The following is a 22,165-nucleotide window of genomic DNA, read 5'->3' on the forward strand; positions in this document are numbered from 1 at the left end:
TGCTCCTGCCTCAGCTCCCCAGGTAGCTGGGATTACAGGTGGCTGCCACCATGTCCGGCTAATTTTTGTATTTTTAGTAGAGATGGGGTTTCACCATGTTGAATGAAGCATTTTATGGAAAGGAGTTAGGAGGAGGAAGACACTGATTTTCTTTCATCCTCATCTGCTTTTTGTTAGTAAAAGAATCTGCTAAGTTCACTCTTTTCTTTCTCCCTCCCTCTCTCCCTCTTTCAGTTCTCCCCCGCTTTCCTTCTTTCCTTCCTTTCTTTTCCTTCTCCCCCTTTCTCCCAAAATATGGCAGACTCTTCTGTTCCCTAGTCATTCTCATATAGTCTTCTGAACTTGTTTATTTTCTTCCCTGTCAATACAGTAAAAATTAACTAAGTTGGCCAGGCACGGTGGCTCATGCCTGTAATCCCAGCGCTTTGGGAGGCTGAGGTGAGCGGGTCACCTGAGGTCAGGAGTTTAAGACCAGCCTGGCCAATGTGGTGAAACCCTGTCTCTACTAAAAAAAAATACAAAAATTAGCTGGGTGTGCGTGCCTGTAGTCCCAGCTATTTAACAGGCTGAGTCAGGACAATTGCTTGAATCCGGGAGGTGGAGGTTGCAGTATGCTGAGATTGCACTTGCACTTCAGCCTGGGTGACAGAGCAACACTCTGTCTAAAAAAAAATTAACTAAGTTAAGTAGTACCTGGGCCCTATCAGATAGTGTCCTCCTGCAGGCAGGCTGGGCCCCTACTATAGGTTCACTTTTAACATCTCACTCAGATTAACTGGCTGAATTGCTACCAGAGGAGAGTGAAAGCATATTGCAAAATCATAATCAGGACATGTGAGATTACATGTTGAACAGGTTTAATGTGCTTGGGGGTCAGTGACTAATGGGAACTTAGCAGTCATTAACTGTCATTACAAGCCTTTGTTAATTACTATTACACACTTAGAGATTTGTTAATTAACAAAGAGTAATGCCTTTGCTAATCACTATTATGCACTTAAAGAGTAAGCCAGTGGGTATTTTTCCCTTCATAGCTTTCTAGTACAAATTAATAAAATGTAGAAAATTAGAAAATGATTGTGCATAAATGTGTATAATCATGTATCTGTTAGGGGGCAAAAATTCGTTGGGGAATTATCTTTCTTTGATAAGTCTCATCATTAGTTTGAAAATGAGGCATTGGCAATTCATACTGTTTGGCTGGGTCATCCTGAGAAACATGCCCCAGTCAATTCTGTTTTTGCAATTCTTTGGTTGTGAACAAGTGACTGTGCCCTGTGAGCTGCAAATAAGGAGAACTGAATATTCCTGAACAGCCTGTGGCAATAAAACAAAATCCAATAAATGCAAATGGTATGTATTGGACAATTGTGTAGTTAGGTCCTGCAAGGTCATTAGACATAAAGGATAAGTATTTAATCAACAATATAGTAGCATTTTCATTACCTAGTCAAATCAAGATGTTATAGTTTTCCTTCTCTTGTTTTGTTATTTAAAAAGTATCTATTGCGGCCAGGCTCCATGGCTCACACCTGTAATCCCAGCACTTTGGGAGGCCGAGATGGCTGGATCACGAGGTCAAGAGATCGAGACCATCCTGGTCAAACATGGTGAAACCCCATCTCTACTAAAAATACAAAAATTATCTGGGTGTGGTGGCACGCACCTGTAGTCCCAGCTATTTGAGAGGCTGAGGCAAGAGGATTGCTTGAACCTGGGAGGCGGAGGTTGCAGTGAGCTGAGATCACGCCATTGCACTCCAGCCTGGCGACAGAGAGAGACTCCATTTAAAAAAAAAAAAACAAAAAAAAACCCCAAAAACTATTGCTTGTCAGTGCATTTTAACCAAAATCCTTTAGTTTAATCCTAATCCTGTGCTGAGCTCTTTAGCATTTACATACATATTAAAAAAACAATATCAGCCCAGATTTCCCAACATATTAAGGCTTCTCCTTGACTTAACCTATTTTCAGTTCTTCAAGCTTAAGTCACCCTGTGGTTTTGTCTTAGACCAAATATTTTCCCCTTTGTCTCCCCTTCTGTTCATCAAGCCAAAACTGCTTGTAGGTTTCTTGGATGGTGTGACCATCTGGCTTTCTTGAAGGGGCATTTATAGTGGAAGTTTTATTGCCCAAAGCAGTGGACAATCCATGTCAGGAATGGTCGTATCACACTGCTGTCTGAGTTTAGGGCTTGGAAAAACCTATATCAGAATGTGGGCCCGAGGGAAGGGGTGAAAAGAGAGCAGAGGGAAGAATAGGTCTGTTTCATATAATGAGAAAGTCTCATGGTTGAGGAATGGACGAGATTCAAGTTACAGGCTGGAAGAGCTTCATCCAGAATCAGCCCTGGGGAGAGGAGACCTCATCATGTCCTCACTAAACATTCACTTTCCTCTCCACACCCGGTTAAAGCAAGCAAATTTACTTTCTTGGTGTAAAGCCCAGACTTTGAGGTATGTGGCCTTACCCACAAAATCTCTTGGCTCACTCAGGGGCACTTACTATCGTTTAATGAGGAAAAAGTTCTTTTGCACCATATATACTGCTGACCTGAGAGAAGCCCATTATGATATAGAGTTATAGGACAGCTGGTCAACACACTATATAACTAAAATCAGGTCCTCTCTGTTTTGATGGGGAGAAAAGTTAGAGAAAGAATCTCTAGACTTCAAATTTCATGGCTCAGTAAAACGTCAAAATAATTTTGAAGACCAAAGGGGTTGCCAGCTTACTAAGCTGTATAGACAGGGGTGGGTATGAGGGGAAGAAAATCTACTACTTTCATCAACAGCATATCAAGAAACAAAGGACATTTAAACACTAAAAAAGTCAGAAGGACAAAGTCTCAGAAAAAAAGGTCGGTCCTTTAAATGGATTACTTTTAGCTTTATAAAATGCCCTCCTGTATTGTCCTAACCTTTCTTTGCCAAGGTCAAGTGCTTGGGTGTCATTGAATTATAAGCCCCTGGGTTCTGAACAGTGGGGGAGGGAATCATAGGAACAAGCGTTAGGGATGAGGAAAAGTAACTCATTAACCTTGGGCCCTGGGTGGAAGTTAATTATCATGTCTTGCCCTGTGGGTGGGTTGAAGTAGGAACATTAATTCCAAAGGCAGTCTTCCAAATTTTTGAACTTGAGATTTGTAATATTATATTGCCAGTTAGCCACCAGTTTTGTTTTCTTTTCTTTAACAGTCTCGTTGTCACCCAGGCTGGAGTGCAATGGCTCAATCTTGGCTCACTGCAACCTCCGCCTCCTGGGTTCAAGCGATTCTTGTGCCTTAGCCTCCCGAGTAGCTGGGAACCACAGGTTTGCACCACCACGCCTGGCTAATTTTTGTATTTTTAGTAGAGATGGAGCTTCACCATGTTGGCCATGTTGGTCTCGACCTCCTGGCCTCAAATGATCCACCCACCTTGGCCTCCCAAAGTGCTGGGATTACAGGCATGGGCCACTGCACCTGGCCAGCCACCAGTTTTCTAGTAACGGTTAGGTTGATCTTTTAGATTCATTTTTAGAGTTTATTATCATTTTGCTGTTATCATAAGAGAAGTTCTATTATATCAAAAACTTGTATTAGAAAAGACATCTTCCATTCCCGGTATATATCCAACTCTCATTCGTATCACCAAAGGGTGTATGTGTATCATCCACAACTCTTGCCCTTTTGCCCTTGGATTGCATTATATGCTTTGTGCTTTTTTTTTTTTTTTTAAATTAGTAAAGCATTTGCATTTCCTGACAGTGTGCCACTTGACAGCAGGTTTCAGTGCCTGGGAGAATAGTAATCAGTGGCAAATCAGCTTGTGTCTGAAATGTGGCTGTTGGCAGTCTACTTGAGGATAATTGAAAGTTTGCTGTATTCGTTTTATTGATGGGATTCTAGGTGAATGCCAGACTCCCAATTGGGACCCCGGATTACATGGCTCCTGAAGTGCTGACTGTGATGAATGCGGACGGAAAAGGCACCTACGGCCTGGACTGTGACTGGTGGTCAGTGGGCGTGATTGCCTATGAGATGATTTATGGGAGATCCCCCTTCGCAGAGGGAACCTCTGCCAGAACCTTCAATAACATCATGAATTTCCAGGTAAAGAGTCCTTAGAAGATTTCGAGGTCATATTGAGAGACGTTATTTAAAAATTGTGCGAATGAGGCTGGGCGCGGTGGCTCACACCTGTAATCCCAGCACTTTGGGAGGCCGAGGCGGGTGGATCACAATGTCAGGAGATGGAGACCATCATGGCTAACATGGTGAAACCCTGTCTCTACTAAAAAAAAATACAAAAAATTAGCCGGGCGTGGTGGCGGGTGCCTGTAGTCCCAGCTACTCGGGAGGCTGAGGCAGGAGAATGGTGTGAACCCGGGAGGCAGAGCTTGTAGTGAGCCAGGATTGCACCACTGCACTCCAGCCTGGGCAACAGAGTGAGACTCCACAAAAAAAAAAAAAAAAAAAAATTGTGTGAGTGAATGTTTATAGAATGTTGTTTAAAAATTGTGTGTGTGAATATTTTATAGGTATCGTGTGAATTAATGTTTATAGAATGTTAGATGTTATTTAAAAATTGTGTGAATGAGGGTTTCAGCAGTGCTAGAAAATAATAATAGCAAATACTTACATAGCACTTAACTCTGTGCCAAAGGCTATTCTAAGCATTTTATTAATTGTATTTCACGGAATCTCAGCTGCCAGTAATGATAAGACTACACCATTATTTTATGTACTGCTAAGAAAGAAAAACTGCTGCCAGTGAGTCTATGATACTTTTATTGATTATAAAATACATATTGTTTTCAGTGCTGTTAACTGTGAATAACTGTGAGTCTTAGAATTGAGGAGATACAGTTTTAGTTAGTTAGTTAATCTTCAACCCTGTGAGGTAAGTATTATTATTTTCATTTATAGATGAGGAAACCAAAGCACTGAAGGTAAAGTAACTTGCCCAAAATAACATAGGCAGTCTGGCTCTGAAGTCCATGCTCTTGATTTTTCGATATACTCCTTCTTAGTACTAACTATCGAATATGGTATTAAAATTGAGGAAATGAATTAGAAATACAATTATATATAGATATGTGTTTTACTCTGTGTATGTGTGTGTGTATATATATATATAGTAAAACTATTTTCTAATAACTGTACTTTCTACTACATTAAGCCTATTTATTTATTTATTTTTTTGAGATGGAGTCTCGCTCTGTTACCCAGGCTGGAGTACAGTGGCACAATATCAGCTCACTGCAATTCCTGCCTCCCGGGTTCAAGCGATTCTCCTGCCTCAGACTCCTGAGTAGCTGGGATCACAGGTGCCCACCACCATGCCTGGCTAATTTTTGTATTTTTAGTAGAGATGGGGTTTTACCATGTTGGCTAGGCTGGTCTTGAACTCTTGACCTCAGGTGATCCGCCTGCCTTGGCCTCCCAAAGTATTTGGATTACAGGCATGAGCCACTGTGCCCAGCTCATGAAGCTCATTTCTTAAGGCTCTGATAAATGTGTATTTTTTAGTTTCAACTAAAAGGAAAAGGAACGTATTTCCTAGGTTTTTGTATCTCACCCAGTTTTCATCTTTTGGGAACGCTTAATACATATTTTTATGTAAATACATTATTAGTTATTCTTGTGCCTCCTCTTGAGTGAAAATTTCCCCTTAGATGACTCTTGGAGCTAATTTATTTCCTTCCCTTTAGCTCACTCACTCATTCAGTCATTCAATAACGAGTGCATTATCATACCATGCACTGTTAGGTACCAGGTTTACAGGGATGAGCAGAAGAAGCAGGCCCTCTCTGCCTTCTTTATTTTTCATCACACTGAAATCACAGCACAATATGTAGGTGCAAAAGTAGAGTGCAGAGGGAACATGCAGAAAGGAGTTATAGGATAGAAAAGGTAGCCAAGGAAAGCAGCGAGAACAGCGTGATTTGTTCAGGGAGCTTTAAATAGCTCATCATTGTTGGACAGCAAAGAGAGAGATGGGGAGCGTGGCGAGATGAGATGGGAAGGGGAGCCGGGGTCAAGCCATGGAGGATGCTGAACCCCTACAAAGGACCTAAGCCTATTGATGTGAACAGGCCACTTATTTTGGGAACATGCCTTTGGTCCAGAGAGAAGAGGGCACGAAACTTCCTTCTCTAAAAAACAACAACAAAAAAAGAAACTTGCATATATGAGAAATACTTTCTTCACTTTGAGGCATGAGAAATGGAATCCCTGCTAAGGAAATTCTTTTGTTTTTTTGGAACAGCGGTTTTTGAAGTTTCCAGATGACCCCAAAGTGAGCAGTGACTTTCTTGATCTGATTCAAAGTTTGTTGTGTGGCCAGAAAGAGAGACTGAAGTTTGAAGGTCTCTGCTGCCATCCTTTCTTCTCTAAAATCGACTGGAATAACATTCGTAACTGTAAGTAGGGCTATTTTCCTTAATTTGGGATGTTGGGATTTTGAAACACTCAAGAGAGATCTGAGATTATTCTGGCCCAAAGAAGCTTCGGTAAATTATATAAATAAAGGCTGTAGTTATCTACACGAGTAGTAAAGGCTAATGATATAGCCGTCTTTGAGTAATAATTCTGCTTTAAAATTGTTTATGTAGAACTGGGTCATTTATCAAACTCCGTGTTTATGTGGCCTTTAGAATATTATCCCTCAGTAAGTTAGAGGCACAGATTAATGGAGTTTGAAGGTTATCACTTGGTTTGACACAATTTCTTCCAAAAAAGTGGATCTAGATATTTCATTCACGTATCAGGAAAAAGACTCAGATTAGGCAACATGCCCAGGTTGTTCTGCTAATGGCTGAGTTTAAACGAAAACCATAAACACCTCCCTGTGTTTATTCATTTGTTTCCCTCGATAATATTTGTCTTTGCTCACAAGCATGTAAAACCTATAATGTATATGCACAGTAGATTCATTCATACATCACTTTTTATAATCAGTTAGTGCACACTGAATAAATTCATTAAAAACAAAGACTGGGTTTATTATCAACAGAAACCACACAATGCTCTTTTTTTCTTTTACCAGTTGGTGATCTTTTAAAAATCTTTTTAATTCTTGGATGTGTTGTTGATTGAATGTCTTCTAATAACTGGACCCAATGATCAACATGGATTAGAGCCAGTAGGAAAGCAGTTTGAGTATGTGTTTTGTTTTTGGTGATGGACGGAGGTTGGGAATGGAATCTGCTTCTAGGTGTCAAAACCAGGCTTCTGATTGGAGATGTGTTATAATTGCTTGCACCTTCAGCTAGGACATAGTATGGTAAAAATTCAGTATTGTCCAGTTGTAAGCCATTTTGATGATTTCTCTAACCTGCTGAAATATTTAAGTAGGTTGCATTTCCATAAATCTTTCTTGGCAAATGTTTTTATTATTCGGGTGGCCACATTGCTTTATTTTTCTAAATAAATAGACATCTCCCCCCAAATCTCCAAGGTTCAGACCTTTTAATCAGTAATATATTTTCAGGGCATTCTTCCTTTTATGCTTTTGGAAAGATCTGATAGACTTTCTTTTAGATGCTATTCAAGTACTTAATCTTTTCTTGTCTTGCCTTTTTATCTCTGTAATCTTCTTGAATAAGCACTTAATTTTTTTTATTCATGAACTTGCTGATCATGCCTAAGAATATATCTCCACCTAAGTAAGTCAGTGAATGGTGATTACCTGAGTAAAGTTATAGTAGTTCCCCACCCTCCTATCTGTGTTGCATATGTTCCCAGACTCCCAGTGGGTGTGTGAAACTGATGATAGGACTGAAACCCAGTGACACTGTTATGTATAACACTGGGGGCCGGGCGCGGTCACTTATGCCTGTAATCCCAGCACTTTGGGAGGCCGACGTAGGCGGATCATCTGAGGCCAGGAGCTTGAGACCAGCCTGGCCAACATGGTGAAACCCTGTCTCTACTGAAAATACAAAAAGTAGCTGGGCATGGTGGCGCATGCCTGTGGTCCCAGCTACTCGGAGGCTGTGCATACATATCTGTGTTATATAAAGTTTAACTTATAAATTAGGCATAATGTATTTGACTCCCAGCTCCCAGTGTAGTGACTCTGAAGACTCACAAAATGTATTTTCTTTACAAAAAATTTTTTTTTTGAGACGGAGTTTTGCTCTTGCTGCCCAGGCTGGACTGCAGAGGTGCGATCTCAGCTCACTGCAACCTCTGCCTCCCGGGTTCAAGTGATTCTCCTGCCTCAGCCTCCCAAGTAGCTGGGACTACAGGCGCCGCCATCTCGCCTGGCTAGTTTTTTGTATTTTTGTAGAGACGGGGTTTCACCGTGTTAGCCAGGATGGTCTCGATCTCCTGACCTTGTGATCCGCCCGTCTCGGCCTCCCAAAGTGCTGGGATTACAGGCTTGAGCCACCGCGCCCGGCCATGCCTGGCTAATTTTCTATTTTTAGTAGAGACAGGGTTTCTCCGTGTTGGTCAGGCTGGCCTTGAACTCCTGACCTCAGGTGATCCACCCGCATTGGCCTTCCAAAGTGCTGGGATTACAGGTGTGAGCCACCGCGCCCAGACCCCAATGTTAACTCTTACATAACAGTGTCACTGTCAAACTAAGTGTTTGAAAAACTATTTGTCAAAACTAATATTGGTACATTACTGCTAACTACACTTGAGACTTTTTTTGGATTTTACCAGTTCTCCCACTCATGTCCCGTTTCTGTTCCAGGAATCAATCCATGGTACCATATTGCAGTTAGGGTATTTATATTTGATGGGACTACTCCTAGTTTAGATACTTAGTGTAGCTCAGTCAGCAGGTGGGATCTTCGTGCCCACTGAGGATTGGTAGTGCGTTTTCCTGGTGGTTTTATGGAGTTTCCGACTATGCAGAGAGGCATGGTATTAACTTCACTGTCTCCTAGCAAATTTTCCTGTTTTTCACCAACCTCTGATCCCTGCGTTATTTGCAATCAACTCAGAGATTTGTGATTGAAAACATTGCTTGACTCCATGCTCTGTAAGCTATTTTCTAACTAGGTAACTATAACATAAATTATGCTTTTATCTAGTATGGTTTTTCATAAACACATGTTGAGTGATTTTCATCAACCAAAATACTTTGAATCATTTAAGTTTCCCAAGTTCATGGTTGCTGCTTAAATGCCTGGTAGTTCCAGGCTGTTGAATATTTCCGCCTTTTGCAATAAGAGATTGTCCCTTGTTAAAAGCAACATTAGCCTTTGTGCGGTTTCACCCCCAATTCTTCTTTTTCTTGTTGTAACCAATGAAAGGAAGTACTGCTTAACACAGCAGGTAATAATCTTCTAAAACTCATTATCTCAAGAGGTGGTCTCGGCAGGATATATAAATATAATTTAAGAAAGGTCTTGGCAAATTTATGAATGACAGAACTGGGAGTGGCTACCGAGAGAAACTAGGATGTGCCTTTGTATTGACACTGAGGTCAGGTGTAGCTTCTGTACCCTCCTGGGTCCTGCCCCTTGGGGTTGCTGCAGGCAGCACCCCATGAACCAGGCATCTGACCCAGTTCCAGGATACTTATTCTTCCAGCAAGTCGAACACTGTGATGAGTGACTGCCACGCTCATGGGTCACCAGGCTCTCATTATTCTGTTTCATTTCCAGCCTCCCACAAGATTGGTTTTTCAGCTGCTTATTTATTATTATCATTATTTCAAGGCTGCTTTCCAAGTTTCAGTGGGGGGTTTCCTAAGCGTACCAGCTGCCCTGGCTGTGCCATTCCGGCGATGTTTCAGATGCTGGGCTGGATTCTGGCTGTAACCAGCCTGATCTTTCTGGGCTTCAGGAAAGCTGAAGCCAATCAGAACTCCTCTTTCTTCCCTTTGGGATTATGCCTACCTTGCCTGGCGTCGTGTACCTGCTCCCATCCATGGGAAAGTTTTGCTGTCTTCTATCAACGTCTTTTAAAATATCTTCCCCCAAGGCATCGCGACGTCAAGGGAACCAGCACACTTGTACCTTTTATCCGAGACTGCCATATCTCAACAGTGAGAAACACATAATGCAAGTGGTGATCACAGATTATTTCCTAGGACATTTATGGCTAACGTGCTAGAGAACTCGGATGGTCTGTTGCGTCTGACATGGGCTTTTTCTCTTGAGTTGTCTTTCTTTTGCTATTCTCAGAAAGACAGAAATGATCCTGATTTTTCAGGTCCTCAGCATTTGTTAGCAGAAAATACATTTTGTTTCCATCTGGCAGTGACTCAGTGGTGGTCCCATGCTGATGAAACACTGAGATAGTCTTCTTCCAAATAGGTGTCGTTTTGATTGTTGCTGCTTATTTGCTAACTGGCCCTGAATGGTGCAAATGAAACCTCAAGTGTATAATATGGTTGCACAGTAATCCTGAGGGAAGACAGTCTTTGGTTTAGGGGAGAGGGATTCTGTGCCTACTTAGCTTCAGGTGAAATTCTTTTTTTTAAAATATATATATATTTTTTATTATACTTTAAGTTCTAGGGTACATGTGCACAATGTGCGGGTTTGGTACATATGTATACATGTACCATGTTGGTGTGCTGCACCCATTAACTCGTCATTTACATTAGGTATGTCTCCTAATGCTATCCCTCCCCCCACCCCATGACAGGCCCTGGTATGTGATGTTCCCCTTCCTGTGTCCAAGTGTTCTCATTGTTCAGTTCCCACCTATGAGTGAGAACATGCGGTGTTTGGTTTTTGTCCTTGTGATAGTTTGCTGAGAATGATGGTTTCCAGCTTCATCCATGTCCCTACAAAGGACATGAACTCATCCTTTTTTATGGCTGCATAGTATTCCATGGTGTATATGTGCCACATTTTCTTAATCCAGTCTATCATTGTTGGACATTTGGGTTGGTTCCAAGTCTTTGCTATTGTGAATAGTGCCGCAATAAACATACGTGTTCATGTGTCTTTACAGCGGCTTGATTTATAATCCTTTGGGTATATACCCAGTAATGGGATGGCTGGGTCAAATGGTATTTCTAGTCCTAGATCCCTGAGGAATCGCCACACTGTTTTCCACAATAGTTGAACTAGTTTACAGTCCCACCAACAGTGTAAAAGCATTCCTATTTCTTCACATCCTCTCCAGCACCTGTTGTTTCCTGACTTTTTAATGATTGCCATTCTAACTGGTGTGAGATGATATTTCATTGTGGTTTTGAGTTGCATTTCTCTGATGGCAACTGATGATGAGCATTTTTTCATGTGTCTGTTGGCTGCATAAAATGCCTTTTTTTTGAGAAGTGTCTGTTCATATCCTTCGCCCACTAAACAATATTGCCGACCATACTAAAGGACTAGAAAAAAAAAAACCCAAGGAGCTACATGGTGCTTAATTCTACATACAAAAATTTGTAAGAATTTCACCTGAAGCTGTTACAGATTTTTATGTGTGGAATTAAGCACCATGTAGCTCCTTGGGTTTTTTTTTTCTAGTCCTTTAGTATGGTCGGCAATATTATTTAGGGAGTACGTATTCTGTGCTAACCACTAGTCATTCAAGTACATTACACTGTACTCCTTCAAAACACTTCTGTCAAATGTAAGGATTATTATACCCATTTTACAGATGTGGATACCGTGGTAACTTGGTCAAGGTCATATGGCAGGTAAATAAGGGATTCTGGATTTGGGTAGAGGTCTGTGTGATTCGAAAGCCCATACTCTTTCTATAATACCATATACGTCTTTGCATAAATCATTGTTATAAGTAATAATATTTGTGATGATGGCAAATAATAAACCATGTCACACTAGGGAGTAATTTAATTTCTAGGTCTATTTAAGAACATTTGGAATGGCAGGAATTGAATTTTTTTTTTTTTTTTTAAAGTGATGGAGTCTTGCCATCTTTGCCCAGGCTGGTCTCAAACTTGTAGGCTCAAGTGATCATCCTCCTTCGGCCTCCCAAAGTGATGGGATTACAGGCATGAGCCACCATGCCCAGCCTAGAATTGCAGGAATTTTTGAATTGATGATTCATTCTGATATTTGAATTTCTACAGTATGTTAAGTGCAGTGTCAGGTGCTGTGGCTCCATTGATGAACACATTTGGGTATGGCCCTATCTTCACTGAATTTAGAGTCTAAGAGCCTAACTGGTCTTTTGCTTGAATAGAGCTGTGGTCCTGTTAAATTGCTATACCTCCAAATGATGGGAAGTTTAATGCTTCATAGGCCTCCCCTCACTGGTTTACTGAACCACATGTGCTTGATTTTAAGCAAAATACAGACCATAGGCTGTGACCTGGTGATCCCTTCCCCACATACAGCATCCTGCTAACCTATAACACTCCGCATGTCTCAGATCTAGTCTGGGAAAGGACAATGTTGGATTGATGGCCCACTTCTAATCTTGGGATTCCTAGTCTTAAGATGAATTGAGAAGACTCAGGATGTGTCCTGTTTTCTGTTTATTTAGAACAGGATTTCTCAACCTTGGCACTGTTGACATTTGGGGACAGATAATTCTTTGCTGTGGGGGCTGTTGTGTGGATTGCAGGACGTTGAACAGTGTCCCTGTCCTTTCTCCATGGATACCAGTAGCACCCTCTCCCTGCAGTTGCAACAACCAAAAATGACTCTAGACATTGCCCGGTCTCCCCTGGGGGGCTACAGTCACCTTCACTTGAGAACTGTTGATTTAGAAGAATTGGCCAGGTTATTATCAGGAGAGGGAACATCACAGTAATCTGAATCTCTCAACACTGCCACTGTTAACAAACAGCGAAACTATTACGTGGAGGCAGTAGGACCTTGCTTCTCAGAGTGTGGTCCCTGGACCAGCAGCATTGGCATCACCTAGGAGCTTGTTAGAGCTCCAGAGACTCAGGCCTGCTGAGTCAGAAGCTGCATTTTAATAAGGCTCCCGAGGGGATTTCTGTGCATATTAGAGTTGCAAAGCCCTGCCAGAAGAAGAGATTAGATGCTAGCCTCAGAGTTTCTTGCTCATCTTTGTGGGTCTTCCTTGTTTTGTCTTCGGGCTTAAGGTATAGGGAGGCCACTTTTTGGCTCAGGAGTCCTATGGGTGAATGGGACTACTTAGAACTGCTGGGTTTTAGGCCTTGCTTTGAGGAATTTAAAGCTTTTCTCTTAGACAGACATTATGTCCTTCATATCCTTCAAAATGGTGGTTTGACCTAATGTCTGCCTTATGATAGCAAAAAGACATTTCCTTGACTCTCCGAACCCCACTTTACTGTTGTCCCATATTGGCTTTTAATTAAGGATGGAATAAGTGTTCTTCACTAACATGTTTATACAGGTATGATATTACCATGCCATTTATTGAGTGCCTACTATGTGCCAGGAGCTCTGCAAAGTGCTTTATGCTTACTATTGTTCCATTTATTCTTCCCAAAACCTCTGTGAGGCAGGTTCTATCACTAGTCCACAATATAGATGAGGTCATGGAGCCCGAAGTTGGCAGTGATAGGAGTCAAACTCAGATCTCCCTGACTCCAAATTCTCTTTGCTTTTATTTGAAAAAGTGGTATAGCCCATAGCAGAAAATTCACATTATACAGAAGGTTATACAGTGAAAAATGCCTCCTTCCCACCCCACACCCAACCCCTCTCCCTCAAGCAAACCACTATTGTCAATTTCTCATAGAACTTTCCAGAATATTCTATGCTCCTATAACACTAGCACAACCTATCCTGTTAACAACATCTTTATGCTGCCTCCCAAGAATTCAGTATTTTTTTTTTTTTTTTTGAGACGGAGTCTCGCTCTTGTTGCCCAGGCTGTAGTGCAATGGCGTGATCTCGGCTCACTGCAACCTCTGTCTCCCGGGTTCAAGGGATTCTCCTGCCTCAGCCTCCCGAGTAGCTGGGATTACAGGCATGCACCACCACGCCTGGCTGATTTTGTATTTTTAGTAGAGATGGGGTTTCTCCATGTTGATCAGGCTGGTCTTGAACTCCCAGCCTCAGGTAGTCCACCCACCTCAGCCTCCCAAAGTGCTGGGATTACAAGCTTGAGCCACCGTACCCAGCCAAATTGAATGAAGCAGTCTTTATACTTCATTCATTTAAGCATGGCCCTGCCATGCTTATCCTTCGAATCTGCCACTCTACCATTGGTTTCTGATACGCAGTGCTCTTCTTCCCAAATGAAAACCCCTTATGGCTTTTTTTGTTTTAAACAAGGCCACAGCTAATATCATGATTTTAACATTAGTTTTTCGTTTATTTTATTTAGTGTCCTGCCTGTAGAATTGCATTATCTCAATGGCTTGTGCATTGTGTGTGTGTGTGTGTGTGTGTGTGTGTGTGTGGTGTGTAAGCACGCACGTATTTGTTTTGGGCCTTTTTTTTTTTTTTTTTTTGAGACAGACTCTCGCTCTGTCAGCCAGGCTGGAGTGCAGCGGCATGATCTTGGCTCACTGCAACCTCTGCCTCTGGGCTCAAGCAATTCTGCCTCAGCCTCCCGAGTAGCTAGGATTACAGGCATGCATCACCACACCTGGCTAATTTTTTGTATTTTTAGTAGAGACGGGGTTTCACCATGTTGGCCAGGCTGGTCTTGAACTCCTGACCTCAGGTAATCCGCCTGCCTTGGCCTCCCAAAGTGCTGGGATTACAGGCGTGATGTTTTGGGCCTTTAAAAGTTCATCTTGTTTGTGTATTCATTTGTTTGGGGCCTTTTAAAGTTCTTCTTGTTTGGGGCTTCCTGTCATTTGAGCAATTATCGGTCATGTTTTGTTTTCTAAGCTAGTTCCATGAGGATGGTAGATATGCTTCTCTGTTAGGCTTGGTTGGCCCTTAAATGTATCTTCCTTTTGGACACTCACTTACTTCAGAGGCAGGAGGAAGTGAGGAAGAGGAGTTGAGTCTGGAGTATCAGCGTGGACGGGAAGGGGAACAAGAGGGGTGGGGTGGTAAAGTAGTGATGGTAGAAATTCAGCTTACTAGACCAGGAGTGTGTGGGTACCACCTACTAAAACAAAAAAGGAATAATGAAGAGATATAGTCAGTAGCTCTTATTATCTGTTATGGGATATGTAGGCAAATATTTGTGTGTCTCTTGGGGGCTGTTCTGTTTTTAGAAGGCAAATTATTGATAAGAAAAAATAGGCCAAAAAGAGCTAAATGCTTATGAATTGGGATTACAGGATTTTCCCCCTCTAGTCTGAATTTAGAAGCTACTTCTGGAGATGTTAAAAATATGTAATATTCTACTTTATTCCAAGATAAATTGAAGACAACTTATTCTAGAGATAATTGCAATATTAAAAATATAACAATGAATAAATAGAGAAATCTAGATGAAAGGAGTATGAGGATAGGGAAATAAAGTCAGGGTTAAAAGTAAAAACAAGGAAGTTTCTGTCAAGTTGCCAAAGGAAGAATGATTTGGGACTCTCAGTCTCCCAGTGACCAAAACAGAAAGGAGAATATTAACAGTTACAAGAGCCCCAGTCCCATGAGAAAAAAGTCCAGAATGCTTTGCTCAGAGGAGACGCAATTTTCTGAATACTGAGCCCTGAGGAATTTCACCACTGGGTTTCCCATAAATGAGACCCCCTGTCACCTGGTGGGTCCCATCCTTTGGAAACGTACCCTGGCAATTTCCATAGGACTGCTTCCTTCCGGGCCTCTTAGTGCAAGCCAACAGTGCAATGCCAAATCCAAGTTTGGTAAATCATTTCTAAGTGAGATAAATTAATGCCTTTTTTGGGGGAATATGGGAAACAGAGAGTGGGTTTGTTGGAGAGCCCATAAATTGGAGTCTTCAACCCTTAAATTCTCACTTGCGGGAAAACCTTTCACAACCAAGCAAACGTGGAAATGATTTGGCCAAAGATTCAAAATTATATTAAACATCTGGGACTATATTCAGCAGCCAACTTTCTAATCAATTCTGTGAGTATGGTGATTGCAGTTATGCTCATTTTCTGAGGGTGAAGTTTGGATAGAACTAAAGAGGGCGGTTGGCAGGAATCAAAAGAGATGAAAGCCTCAGGACAAAGAGTTAGAGGCCCAGGTGGTTCATGACTGAGAATTTGGAAATGATTTCTGGTGTCTCACTTCAGAGAAAATAAATATAGCCAACTCTGTTCATCTGTGGTGATGGAACATTCAGCTACAGCATTGGCAGTTTGAGATCCAAGACCACCCTTCCAGCACTTCAAAATTCTGACTTATAAAGGACACACACAAAGAACAGATAGCCAGATAGGGACCAAAATACCCACTTTATTCTTGGCAAGGCAAGCACTCAGTAAGCTCTGAAGCAGGACTCTGGTAAATTTGCCCATCCTACCAACAGAAAAGAATGGTGGCCTTCCTTCATGAACGGGGTGGGGGGCCTTGCCACAACAGGGGGCCTGATGGTAATAAGGAGGACAAGGCCGGTTGGTTGAGTGCCTGCTACGCCTGTGCCTAGGCAGTAAAAGAGGAAGTTTTAAGTTTGGCCCTTACTTTCAAGACAGAGTAATTCTGCCTTCTAGTATAACATGGCCAAATAAATGTCTACTTTTCATGAGCCAGATAACCTTCTTCCTTATTGGAGGAGTGAGTAGAAGGGTGAGACCTAGCCAGGTGCGATGGCTCACGCCTGTAGTCCCAGCACTTTGGGAGGCTAAGGTGGCCAGGTCACCTGAGGTCAGGAGTTCGAAACCAGCCTGGCCAACATGGCAAAACCCCATCTCTACTAAAAGTACAAAAGTTAGCTGGATGTGGTGGCATGTACCTGTAATCCCAGCTACTCGGGAGGGAGGCTGAGGCAGGAAAATCTCTTGAACCTGGGAGGTGGAGGTTGCAGTGAGCAGAGATCTCACACCTGCACTCCCACCTGGGCAACAGAACGAGACTCCATTAAAAACAAAACAAAACAAAACCAAAACAACAACAACAACAACAACAAAAAACAGAAGGATGAGACTAAATGTGTGTGTTTCTTCAACACTAATGCCTTTTGGAGTGAAGGAACCTGAGTGTAAGCTCCTTAGACCACAGAAGGATTGCGGACAAAATATCTCACTTCCCAAAAGTTGCAAACAAATTTGTTGAGGAATAATAGACATATAATATGTCACATGTATGTTAAGTTTGACATGAACCTGTGAGATTATCACTAGGCTCAAGATAATGAACATATTTGTTCATCACCCCAAAGAGTTTCCTTCTGCCCCTTCTGCACCTCCCCATCCCTTCCCTCATCCCCAGGCAATGACTGATACCCTTCTTCTTATTGTAGTTTGTATTTTCTAAATTTCAACATACATTGAAGCATACAGTATTTACTTATTTTGTCTGTCTTCTTTCACTCAACATTATTCTGTGATTCATCCATACTGTGGGAGGTATCACAGTTCATTTCTTTTGATTGCTGAGTAGTATTCCATTGAATGGATATACCACAATTTGTTTATCCAATCCCCTGCTGATGAACAATTTGGGTTGTTGATAGCTTTTGGCTATTTGAAACAAAGTTGCATTTATCATTCCTGTACAAGTCTCTGGACATGTGCATTCATTCCTCTTGGGTAAGCATCTAGGGGTGAAATGGCTACATCATGGGGTAGGCATATGTTCAACTTTTCAAGAAACTACCAAACGTTTCCCGAGTGGTTGTCCCATTTTATATTCCCAGCAACAGTGTATATGTAAGAGATCTTCCTCTACTTCCTTGCCAACACTCCTCAACAGTTGGATTTAAAGTCACTCATATTCTGGAGTATAGTCAGCTATGGAGATAGGCTTAAGCTTTTTCAAATGAGAAAATTTGGAACATTCATATATATATATATGTTTGTGTGTGTGTGTGTGTGTATATATATATATATATATATTTTTTTTTTTCATGCCATTGACTTGATGAAGAAGCTAGGTCATTGTCCTTATCATCCACCTCCTGGATATGTCTCTTAGCTTTCTCAGTAGGGGGTGGTGGTGGTGGGTTTGTATTTTTTCTTTTAGCCCCTGTAAACCAGAAAACAGCTCCAAAGGCTAAGATAGATTCTGACTTTGCTGGTTTTCAGTAAGAATATTTGGTAGAGGGGCTTCCACTGACCTAAGAGGGAACAGTTTTTTTTTGTTGTTGTTTTTTTGGTTTTTTTTTTTGAGATGGAGTCTTGCTCTGTTGCCCAGGCTGGAGTGCAATGGCATGATCTCGGCTCACTGCAACCTTTGCTTCCCAGGTTCAAGTGATTCTCTTGCCTCAGCCTCCTGAGTAGGTGGGATTACAGGCTTGTGCCACCACACCCGGCTAATTTTTTGTATTTTTAGTAGAGATGAGGTTTCACCATGTTGGCCAGGCTGGTCTCCAACTCCTGACCTCAAGTGATCTGCTCACCTCGGCCTCCCAAAGTGCTGGAATTACAGGTGTGAGCAACCGCAATGGGCCAGGGAACAGTTTGAGCAGCAGAAAGATTACAGTGGCTTGGAGCATATCAAATATATAAAAATTCATGAGTCTATAATGATGCTGAAAAGACATCTCGTTGGTCACTCCTGAAGGTTGCTGAGGCCCCAACTCATTACTTGGAATGTTGCTAAATACAGGGAAAGCACCAAGCATTTATCCTGCCTTTCTATTTGAGTTGTATGCTAGGGTATCCAAATTGTTGATGTGCTAATAAAGGTAGAAGGAATGATTAAATTAGAAAAACCACCGTTTTGCAGCCTTAATGAAATAATAGCTTTGGACAATGATCATAAATGGCTGCTGAATCCATTAAGTGATTGGAGGGAACTTTATGGCAGAGGGATCAGGCTGATACGGTTGGAACCTGTGAATCACTCAGTATCACAGGAAAGAAGACAGGCAGATATTGTATGTCCCCTAATGTCATGCAGTAGGAAGCAGAGAGCACATCCTGGGCAATATCCTTGCCAAAAGAATTCTACATGAATGCCCGGAAGGCCTTGCATTTAACTGCCAATTCAACAGAAAACACAGGGGACAGAGAAATGTGTTAAATGATGCCACAAGGTTGCAATCAACCAAGTCCAGAATGTGGGAAATTCTATGAGAATGCATGATCCAGCTTCTTAAACCAATAAATGACATTAGAGAGAGAGACAGAGAGAGAGAGAGAGAGAGAGAGAGAGAGAGAGAGAGAGAGTGTGTTATAGGTTAAAAGAGACATATGAACCAAAACATTGTGTGGACCTTGGTTGGATCCTGATTTAAGAAACCAATTATAAAGAGACATTTTTGGGACACTTGGAGAAAACCAAACACAGGCATGGTATTAGATAATGTTAAGGAGTTACTGTTAATTTTGTCAAGTGTGATGAGAGTTTTTAAAAAGCGGTTATGTTTTTAAAAAAGTCATTATATATATATATATATAATGTGTTTTATATGTTAGAGCAGTAGATCTCAACTGGGAATGATTTGGCCCCACAGGGGACATCTGGCGATGTCTGGAGACTTTTTTTTTTTTGAGATGGAATCTCGCTCTATTGCCCAGGCTGGGATGCAGTGTGGCATGGTCTCGGCTAACCGCAACTTCCAATTCTGGGTTCAAGCTATTCTCTGGAGATATTTTTGATTGTCATGACTTGGGGGTACTATTAGCATCTAGTGGGTAGGTAGAGGCCAGGGATGCTGTTAAACACCCTGTAATACACATGACAGTGCCCCACAACAAATAATTTTCCAATCCTAAATGCCAGTAGTGCCACAGCTGAGAAATCCTATATTAGAAGTACTTATTGCAGTTGTTATGGGTGAAGTGATATGATGTCTGATTTTAATAATGAACAAACAAGCAAACAAGGCAGGGATGGGTGTGGATGAAATGAGAGTGGGAGTGGCTAGTTGTCGAGGCCAATGATGGGCACGTGAGAGTTAATTTTATATTACTACTTTGGTGCATGTACAAATTTTCGTAATAAAAATTTAAGAATAAATCTTCTCGCTGTTGGAGGAAAGTTTTGAGAGGCCGAGGCGAGAGATCACTTGAGGCCAGGAGTTCGAGACTAGCCTGGGCAACATAGCAAGACCCCTGTCTCTACCAAAAAAAAAAAACCAAAAACCTAGCTAGGTATGGTGGTGTGCACCTGTAATCGCAGCTACTTGGGAGGCTGAGGTGGGAGGATTGCTTGAGCCCAGGAGTTCAAGCTTATAGTGAGCTATGATTGTACCCCTGCACTCCCTCCTGGGCGTCAGAGTGAGACCCTGTCTCTAAAAAAAAAAAAAGCTTGGAGAAAAAGATACTAAAGAGATTGGGAAGGCAGCAAAGAATGAATCTAGTCTGATATGTTATTGGGTATAGGTAATTCATGGGGGAAGGTGCTGAAAGGGAAGGTTGCCTGGGCCTACAGCAAGCAGGTGCTGATAAGCTAGCTCCTTTGCTATTATTTAAATGTGTCCTGGTTGGGCCAGGTGTGGTGGCTTACACCTGTAATCCCAGCACTTTGGGAGGCCAAGGTGGGCGGATCACTTGAGGTCAGGAGTTCGAGACCAGCTTGGCCAACATGGTAAAACCCCATCTCTACTAAAAATACAAAAAAAGTATCTGGGCATGGTGATGCACACTTGTAATACCAGCTACATGGGAGGCTGAAGCATGAGAATTCCTTGAACCCAGGAGGCAGAGGTTGCAGTGAGCCGAGAATGCGCCACTGCACTCCAGCCTGGGCAAAATAGCAAGACTCAGTCTCAAAAAAAAAAAAAAAAAAAAAAAAATTTCCCTGGGGAATATCCACTGGGGTGAAAAACTGGGTATATCCAAATTCAGCTTTGCAAAGAAATGCACTCATGACTAGTTGCAATTTGAAATGTTCCTCTTCTGAGTATTTCTAGCCTATGTAGGTGTTTCACAGATTGCTGAGTACCTAGACTGAGAGGGAGAGAAAAAAACAAAGTAAAGCTAAAATGTTAAGAAGTCTGGTTAAAGTGCTATCCAGAAGTGAGGGAAAGCATCTCTAAAAGTATGAAATCTGTGGGGAAGCGTAAGTTGATTACCAAAAATTGAATATTAAGCAGCTTCATTGGGACATGGCTTTTGGGTATGGCGAGAGTCAGCTAGAGCTCACATCTCCATTGAAATCCACCACCAGAGAGGTTATCTGCTTAGCTGTTGGCAGCCAGACCCTGGCATTGTTTAGACTGATTGATGGAAGACCACTTTGGGAATGCTGTCTTCTTTATTCATTGACTTTGAAGACAGCATTGTAAAAATTGATCACCAGCCCAAATCGATGTTACCCTGAAGTATTTTTATGACTTTTTGGGGAGGCAAAGATATGGGATAATTTTTAATTTATTTAAGTCTATTGCAAACTGGATCTACTTTATCTTCTTTTTGAACTACCGTTTTTTGGTTTTTTGAGAGAGAGTCTTACTTTGGTACCCAGGCTAGAATGCAGTGACACACTCACAGCTGACTGCAGCCTTGACCTCCCAGGCTTAGATGATCCTCCCGTCTCAGTCTCCCTGGTAGCTGGGACTACAGGTGTGCATCACCACCCCTGGCTAATTTTTTAATATTTTTTGTAGAGACAGGGTTTTGCCATGTTGCCCAGACTGGTCTTGAACTCCTAGACTCAAGTGATCCACCTGCTTTGGCCTCCTAAAATGCTGGGATTACAGATGTTAGCCACCAGGTGCAGCCTTGAACTTCTTATATGCAATGTGTCGTGTGGGCAAGTCATACCTGACCACTTCCCAGTGGAAGGGGAGAAACTAGGGGGCTTGGCTGAGGCCTTGGCTGAGGCCTTAGGCAATGTAATCTGTTTTCATGGGATCAATTACTTACGTATATTTAGTAGCCAGCTCTATTTGCTGATCCCTAATCTGTTCTCTTGGTTCATTCCCATGAGACTTCAATATGGGATATCTTCCTCTTCTTCCCATTGCAGTCTTTTCTCTCAGAGTTGTTCCCATGATAAGAGCTCCTATCAGAATCTCTGCTCTAACATCAGTTGTCACATTTTGCCACTCTTTTTTTTTGAGATGATGGAATCTCACTCTGTTGCCCAGGCTGGAGGCAGTGCCACCACCTCAGCTCATTGCAACCTCTGTGTGTTGGGTTCAGGGGATTCTCCTGCCTCAGCTTCCCGAGTAGCTGAGATTACAGGAGCACACTCTAGGCCAATTTTTGTATTTTTTTGAGTAGAGGTGGTCTTTCACCATGTTGGCCAGGTTGCTCTCGAACTCCTGACCTTAAATGATCTGTCTGTCTCTGCCTCCCAAAGTGCTGGGATTACAGGTGTGA

General features: G+C 42.0%; 1 protein-coding gene across 9 annotated transcripts in view; it reads left to right on the forward strand.

Annotated features, from left to right (window-relative positions):
- Nucleotides 1-22,165, forward strand: part of LOC105494878 (citron rho-interacting serine/threonine kinase) — a 195,409-nt gene that overhangs the window by 48,193 nt on the left and 125,051 nt on the right. For all 9 annotated transcript variants that reach the window (XM_011763857.2, XM_011763808.2, XM_011763815.2 and 6 more), the window contains exons 8-9: nucleotides 3,889-4,092; nucleotides 6,251-6,404. In XM_011763857.2, coding sequence (XP_011762159.2) covers nucleotides 3,889-4,092; nucleotides 6,251-6,404 — 358 coding nt within the window. The remainder of the gene's footprint in view (nucleotides 1-3,888; nucleotides 4,093-6,250; nucleotides 6,405-22,165) is intronic.

The sequence above is a fragment of the Macaca nemestrina genome, chromosome 10, assembly GCF_043159975.1.
Source record: "Macaca nemestrina isolate mMacNem1 chromosome 10, mMacNem.hap1, whole genome shotgun sequence".
NCBI lineage: Eukaryota > Metazoa > Chordata > Mammalia > Primates > Cercopithecidae > Macaca > Macaca nemestrina.